Here is an 8218-nt window from a genome sequence, read left to right as displayed (position 1 = left end):
CCTCTTAAGAATTAAACAAGATGGAGAACACCTACTGAGAGTTTACTCTGGGGCAGGCACCCTTTTATATACTTTGCGGGTACTATTTCCTTTACCGTCCTAGCAATCCTATAACGTAGGTATTATTACTATGATCATCCTACAAATGGAGGGTTGGGGAGGCACAAAGAGCTTCAGTTGTCTTGCCCAAGGTCACACAGCTATGAACTCCTGGAGCCCAGGTTTAAACCCAGTCGATACCTCAGAGGCTAAAGATGTATTAAAGATGCTCTCAGTCTGGCCAAGTTATGACACATCAGCTGAGAATAGACTGATGTGACAGGATGACCCTTCTCTGACGAGATGGAAATCAAGATCCCTCTCCTTCACCTCCATCAGTTGAGCATGTGGTTAATTGTAAGAACCACAGAGCTTGATTTTTTTTTCCTCTCAAACATTTTCTGTCCTTCACTTAAAACTGATTAGAAGAAAAACCCAGGCATAAAAGTTATAGAGATTTTACAGGTGTTTTTTTTTTAAAGAATAGAATAGGTTAACATTCTCCTGGTGAAACCTTGCCTGACAAGGTCATTGTTAAGAAATACAAAGCCAACAGCTGGATAAATCAGAAAAATGAGGCCCCATATTCACTCAAATAAAATGGCATTTATCTGTATTTGAAAATGGCTCTCTAACATTTTTATTTTATTGGTATGAGAGTTCCAACAGAACCCTAAAGCGATTATATAGAACACTAGGGCTTTTTAATAGCTTCTAACTTCACAAGCCACAGTAATTTAAAAAGGAGCCGATGAACTGCTGGGAGCAGGGAGATTTCTGCTGGCGAATACAAATGTGTTCTCTGCTACATTGCTTCTGCCTCTTTCTGGAGAGAAGCAAATGCACTCAGGAATGTGATGGAACTTTCCAGCTGGTGATTTTGCATTATCAGGAAGGAAAGTGTCTGTGAAAATGACTGATAATTAGGTGTGAAAGCCTGTAAGACTGAAAAATGGAGAAACATTGCGGAATCTTTATGTAAATCAAGGGCTGGGCTCGGTACAATCTTTTGGAGGGGATTTTAGCAATGTGCTGACGCTTTGATCCAGCAATGTACGCAAAGGTCTATGTACAAGGATGTTCACTGTAGCATTGTTTGCACGTATGAAAATGGAAATAGTCTGTATCTGTCAACATGAAAATATTTAAGCAAATGATGGCATATCCATGGTTTAAAAAATTTTGCTGCTAATAAATAGAATGAGATAGATCTATATATTCTGACACAGAAAGATATCCCTGATATGTTAAATGGGAAAAAAAAGCAAATTGCAAAATAGTATCTATCCCACAATTCCATTTAAAAATGTTTTTAATGTTTATATATTCATAGGAGAACATCTGGAGGAATATGTATCAAAGATTATCAGAGACTATCTCTGGGGGGGGGTGGTATACATATTTTTGTAATGTTTACATTTTTATGTAAAGCATGGATTACTTTCGCAAAGAGAGGGGGGAAAACAAAACAAAGTTGAATTATTACCACAAGGGAGGAAAGCAGAAAACATAACATGGCTGGTAGAGATTTATTCATTATCTTCGGGTGAGAGGTTTCAGTGTAATCCTGCAGTCAATGCATTTCAGGTTCTGGCAGTCGGGCAAGGGTGATATTTACTCAGAATGAACCAGAATGGTTTTGCTCACAGAGAGAGGCTGAGATGCACTCCGTCTCCCTCCTGCAGCCCTTATTCTGGTCTCTCTTGTCCCTTCAGCTACTGCTGTTGCTGTTCAACCTTGGCTGATGGAATAGAACCAGCTGACCTCTCATTTCTTTCTCTTGCCTCAGAAGCCACCTATTTATGAAGTCACTAAAACAAAGTGGTAAATAGCTTGGCCTTTGGCTTTTGGGAGCCCTGGGTTAAAGTCTCCTGTGTGCATTTTGGAAATTTGCTTCTCCTTTTAGGCACTCTGTTTCTTCATCCTATATAATAAAACCCTAATATGCAAATAAACCAAACGGGGAAATGACCAGTCGCCCCCCCCCCCCCCCCGCCCCAGAGGAAGGCAACTGGGGGCGGCGATGGGGGGCGGGGGGGCAAGTCTGGCCAGCGAGTGGTGCCAGGCCACCAGCCAAGGCAGGGTGCCAGTGGGGGCCCCCCAATCGCCCTGCTCACTGGTTGCCCCACAGATCAGCCCTAATCACTGGCCAGGCCTAGGGATCCTATCCTATATATTGGGAACAGTCTCTTAGATTTAAAAATTAAAACTGGCAAGGCTACTCTAACACTGAAAAAACAGGATGATGCAGTGATGACATGCATGGACTCTGGCTTGCACATTTTGTGGTCAGCCCTGTTTCTGATACTTATAACTGTGTGACAAAGCCAATTAATTAACGTTCTCTCTGCTTCAGTTTTTTCACCCCTAGGATGGGGAAAATGGTACTACTGCCTCAGAAGGATCTTGTTTTGTACTACTTTTTATAATCAGGGCAAAAAAATGTACCTGCTCATACAACAGCAAGACACCTTTCATCTGTATGAAAAGTATGGTCACTGGTGCATGCAGCATCCCAGATTGCGAGAGGGATGTCCAACTGCCGGTTTAGGCCCAATCCCAGGCCTAAACCAGCAGTCAAGGGGACCCCCCCCCCCCACCGCCACCTTGCAGGAATTTCGAGCACCGGGCCTCTAGTCTGAAAAATGATACTCTTGAAGAACCTGCTTCATGGGGCTTTTGGGAAAAAAGTTAGATTTCTTGGAATAATAAATAAATAAACAAATGTCATTTATTATAATTGTCACTGCATCCTATCAATTCTTCTTCCTGATCTTCTGCCTGATAAACTCTTACTCATCCTTCAAAGCCTGGCTCAGATGCCATCACTGCGAAATCTCCTCCATTCTTTCCTTGCACACCCAGAACTGATTAACGCTCCCTCGTCAGAGGTCCTGCAGGGTGTTGGGCACCCAACTTCATACTGTACTTTATATTCTGGGTTGGTTTGTCTGTCCCCTCCACAGACCCTGAGCTCCTGCAAAGCACCTCAAATCCTCAGCACTTAACCTCAGTGCCAGCTCTAGGTTTGAATTCAAATAATCATCTTTCAAATGGAATTAATCCCACCCCAGCCTTTATCACCCCAGGCCAGGAGTCTTTAGTTCATAGTGAAACTATGGTAACAGTTTCCCCACTCCAAACCAGGCTAACATTTGAGCCCAACAGGTCCCTGCTCAAAACACTTCCAGGACATCGTAGAATTGTAGGATGTGGACCCAGACCTAGGTTTGAGCTCCAGTTTTGCCACAAGCTGATGTGATCCTAACCACATTGCCTTTTCTCTCTGACTTAGCTTCTTCATCTCTAAAATGGAGGCAATAACTGCCTCCCACAGGAGAGCAGAGGGGAGGGACTCCATGAAAAATTCACGTGAAATGCATCAACATTATTCAAATCTAGCTGTTACTACTTCTTTTATTTTTGAGAGGCAGTGTACGCAGGAAAAAGGAGAGTATTTGAAAAGTCTCTGTCCTGGAAGTCAAACTACATCCTGAATGGCCCTGTGATCCTAAGCAAGTTTCTCTAGTTACACAAAGAGGTGAGCTCTCACCTGAGATTAATGCCCAAGGCAAAGGGGCAGAATCTCTTCTCCACCCTTAATATTAAATACCAATATGAGAGGACATAGGTGCAGTCCTTTACCATTTATGGAGCACTTTCATACCCATCATTGGACTTGAAAAGGGGTTTAATGGGAAGAAATCACAGCCACATATTAACAGTGATAGTCTCTGGACTGGACGTGATTTTGATTTTACTTGTGTTTTCCTAAACTTTGAAAATCTACACTTTTGTTGTTGGCTACAGATAATGGTTGCATAACATGATGAATGTACTGAATGCCATTGAATTCTACGTAAAGTGTACAATTTTGCTATGTGAAAACTCACCTCATTAAACAATCTTCTGCAATACACACGAACGATTTTATAGTCATTTATTAAAATGTGGTTTGAGGCGAGAACAAAAAAGCAGTGCCATCAGCCAACAACCCTCTCCCCCAGCGGTAAGTCCAGCCTGCAGTGAGCTCCTCCGACCACCAGGGGTCTCCGCAAGCCCTTGCGTCCTCACACACGGGCGGGCGCCTTCTCTTGCGCCCCGGTAGCGCGTGTGCGTGCCAGAGGCGTGGCTGAGGTTGGCCGCTCGCCGGTGCGACCGGCACGCTGGTTCTTGCTGGTCCCTCCTGCTCGTATCTCTGGCTCCAGAATCCCCGCGTTCAGGCCGGTCCCCGTCTTTCATCTCCCCACCCTTAACCCCCTGCCGGGTGTGTCCGTTCCCCGCCCCGCCGCCCTCCGCCGCCAAGGGTCCTGGCCTCAGCCTCGGCCCATGGCGCTGCAGGCGCTGCAGAGCTCGGGGGTGGCCTTCCGCAGGATCCTGTCTCACTTCCCCGAGGAGCTGAGCCTGGCTTTCGCCTATGGCTCCGGGGTGTACCGCCAGGCGGGGCCCAGCTCCGACCAGAAGGTGAGCCCGGCCCGGAGCGCGCCCCACGCCGAGCATCGGCCGGGTCGCACGAGTTTCCTTTCGCCTTTCATCCCACCCAGAGCCCTGGAGCTACCTGTCTGCCCCGCGCCCTCCACATCTCAACCAGCCAAGTACAGACTTCGTATGGAAGTGCTCCTCACCCCACAACGGCGTGAGCTGAGGTTTTAGGACAAGTAGGAGGAGCCCACCTCCGTCCAGAGCAGGAGGTGCAATTATGTGGAGGGGAAAGCTGATGCAGAGGCAGGATGGTAGAAAAGAAATATTTGCCAGGTGCTAGCTCGGTGTTCTGCACCTTGGCTGAACATGGAGTTCTCTGAGAAGCTTAAAAAAAAACAAAAACCTGATGCCTGGGTTCCATCAGCGGAGATTCTGATTTAATTGGGGGCGTGGGGCGGGGAGGCCTGGGCTTCAAGAATTTCAGAACCTTCCCAGGTGATTCTGATGCACAGCCGAGCTTGAGAGGGACACGTCAATGGCTGTAGGACAGTGGTTCTCAGCCTTGGCTGCACATTAGAATCACCTGGGAATCTTTTTAAAAATCCTGATTTCTGGGTCTCATCCTCCGGAAATTCTGTTTCTGTTAAGGGGTGGGACCACGACATTAGTAACAAAGAATCAGAATTTCCGGAGGATGCGGCCCAGAAATCGGGATTTTTAAAAAGATTCCCAGGTGATTCTAATGTGCAGTCAAGGTTGAGAACCATTGCTGTAGGAGAAAATACAAAATGATCTTCGTGGCTTCAGAAAGCGGAGGGACTGGTTGGAGGGCCAGGACTGGTGCAGTGAAGTCAGCTAAGTTAGTGGGGGACCGGTGGATTTACCCAGGCGCAGGACATTAACCCACACTAGTTAGGATGTGGCCGGATCGCACTGCGGGGCTGGCTCAGCACAGCAGCGGTGAGGGTACAGTTTTCCTAGTGACTGCAGATTTTCCTCTGAAAATAAAGTTTACTTCCAAGGTGGAGACAAGATTCAAGACAAGCAGAAGTGGGACAGGCAGATATTTTTTCATTTAAGCGAAGCTGTTTAAACGAAGCTTTCTATCTGGGCTTTAGAGCGTTTGCTGAATTAATGTAAAAGGAACAAAAGTCCAAGTAGAGTTGTCTTCTGTGTGTGCAACTGTTCTGAACTGTATTGCTATTTGCTCTAGTTCTTACACAGCCCAACAGCTCACTGTCATTTTCAGTAAACTAAGGAAATGGAAGTGTGCAGATTGCCATAGAGCAGAGATGGCGAACCTATGATACACGTGTCAGAGGTGACATGCGAACTCATTTTTTTGGTTGATTTTTCTTTGTTAAATGGCATTTAAATTATTATAAAGTAAATATCAAAAATATAAGTCTTTGTTTTACTATGGTTGCAAATATCAAAAAATTTCTATATGTGACACGGCACCAGAGTTAAGTTAGGGTTTTTCAAAGTGCTGACACGCCGAGCTCAAAAGGTTCGCCATCACTGCCATAGAGCCTTCTGGATTTGGATACCTGGCTGTAATCTGTCTGGCCATCTATAGTGTTGTTTGGATTTGCTGTCTTCTACATATACAAGTTTTTGTTGTTTTAATCTTCACCGGAGGATATGTTTATTGATTTTATAGAGAGAGGAAGAGGGAGGGAGGGGGGAAAGAGAGAGAAACATCAGTTATTTACCTCCTGAACACCCCAGACTGGGGGTCGAACCTGTGACCTAGATATGTGCCCTGACTTGGAATCCTGCAACCTTTTGGTGTATGGGACGATGCTCCAACCAGCTGAGCCACAACGGCCAAGGTTATACTAGTTTTTAATACTTTTTAAAAAACTGACAGCATATGAGAAATTATAGATTACAAGTGTATAAATTATAGGTTATTATAGGTAGTTATATTTTAAAAAAACATTAGCATAATGATACAATTTTAAAAAACATGTCCACCTGAAATCTTAAGTATCCAGTTTTTTGTGGATGACATTATGGGAAACCCAGAGCAGGCCTTAGCCCTCCTGATTCTGTAGCCACCTCTTTATTTTTCCATGAAGATTTTCCTTTGAGCAGAGGTGGAATTCCCTCCAAGAAAAAGTCCTTCCTTTGCTTTCCCTCACTTTCATTTCCTACAGTTAACAAGCCTTGCAGGCTCCAACACCCAAGTCTCTGCCAGATCAGTCTCTATGCCCTTCATTGCCTTAGTGTCTTTTCTTTCCTCACCTGGAATCTTGCAGTTGGCCTCCAATGGGGTTTCCCAGCCTTTATTTTCTCCTCCCGCCAGTGAGCTCTTCTGCAAGAAAATTTCTTATTATGGCATCCAGCCTCTCTATCTTGTCTCATCTCCCTCCACTCCCCTGCCTGCATCCTATGCCAGCCATCGCGAACCGAACGCAGCACACAGAACATGCCCAGTTCTCATATCCACAGTGTTTTCCTCCAACAGGATCCCTTTCCCTGTGCTTTTCCTACTACTTCCACCAGGCCTGCTTTTTAAGTCTTGCACATTCTTCAAGACTCAGACCATCAGTCTTGAAAAATGTAATTTTACAGGGAGGTTTCTCCTTCCTGTTGACCCAATTTTGAGTGAAATGGGTACATTTTGCATCCTTCTCTCAAATCCCTTTCCTGATGATTTGTCTGTTTCCTCAGTAGTCGTTGAGCTCGTTACTACCACCTCCTGATCTATCAGAGCTCATTGTAGGTCCTCGGTGAGTGGTTGGCACATGGGTGAGAGTTAGCATTTCCCTTTACATGACACTGTATAGAGCTTATCCATGGGTTATTTCATCTGGAAGAAAAGGGGAGCATGTTCAGCAACATTTATATGAAAGGCAGTGTAGTAGAGTGGCTCCGCACACAGAATTTGGAGCCAGATTATATCTGCTATTTGCCAGCTGTGTGTCCTTGGGCAAGGAACTTAGTCTGTGCCTTGTGGTTTTCTCCCAAAAAATTGGGATAGTAACAGTGCCTACCTTGTATGATTTGTTTTGAGAATAAAACGAGTCACTGTATGTGTGTGTGTGTATACATATATATATATATATATACACACGTATATAATATATAAAGTGTTTAGAAGAGTGTTGGTATGACAGTAAATGTTAAATAAACATTGTTGTAACGTGTATTGATGAAAACAGCGCACATTGGTTCCAGAGACTTGCTTAAATTTCTCTTGAAAATCCCAGGTCTTTCATTAATCATAATGGCATAAAATTTTAGAACTTTCCACTGTTATCTGGGTGCCTTTCTAGGAATTAAAATTAAAATCATTCTCTTTTCTTCACCTCCCAGAAAGCCATGCTGGACTTTGTGTTCACAGTAGATGACCCTGTTGCATGGCATTCAAAGAACCTGAAGAAAAATTGGAGCCATTACTCTTTCCTAAAAGTTTTGGGGCCCAAGGTTATCACCACTATCCAGAATAACTATGGCGCTGGAGTTTACTACAATACATTGATCATGTGTGACAGTAAGGTAAGTGACTTTGGCCTTTGTCTTCTCTTGGGTTGTTATTAACCTTTGTTGTTAGAATACTAGCTAAATAGGTATGTTCTTGCAGTCAGGAAATGTTCCAGCTCCTGCTAGATCAGTGATGGCGAACCTATGACACGCGTGTCAGAGGTGACACGCGAACTCATTTTTTTGGTTGACTTTTCTTTGTTAAATGGCATTTAAATATATAAAATAAATATCAAAAATATAAATCTTTGTTTTACTATGGTTG

At 44.2% G+C, this 8218-nt stretch overlaps 1 protein-coding gene across 3 annotated transcripts in view; it reads left to right on the top strand.

Moving 5' to 3' along the window:
* The first annotated feature begins 4175 nt into the window (after nt 1-4175).
* TAMM41 (TAM41 mitochondrial translocator assembly and maintenance homolog) overlaps nt 4176-8218 on the top strand; it is a 45390-nt gene continuing 41347 nt past the window's right edge. For 2 of the 3 annotated variants that reach the window (XM_036332204.1, XM_036332203.1), the window contains exons 1-2: nt 4176-4503; nt 7786-7968. In XM_036332204.1, the coding sequence (XP_036188097.1) occupies nt 4369-4503; nt 7786-7968 (318 nt within the window). In that variant the 5' untranslated portion in view covers nt 4176-4368. Of the gene's footprint in view, nt 4504-4547; nt 4731-7785; nt 7969-8218 lie in introns of those variants that run through there. The other variant, XM_036332205.1, reaches the window with a different exon arrangement.

This window comes from Myotis myotis, unplaced genomic scaffold (assembly GCF_014108235.1).
Source record: "Myotis myotis isolate mMyoMyo1 unplaced genomic scaffold, mMyoMyo1.p scaffold_m19_p_13, whole genome shotgun sequence".
In the NCBI taxonomy this organism is placed as follows: Eukaryota; Metazoa; Chordata; class Mammalia; order Chiroptera; family Vespertilionidae; genus Myotis; species Myotis myotis.
This window is presented reverse-complemented; position numbering and strand designations above follow the sequence as displayed.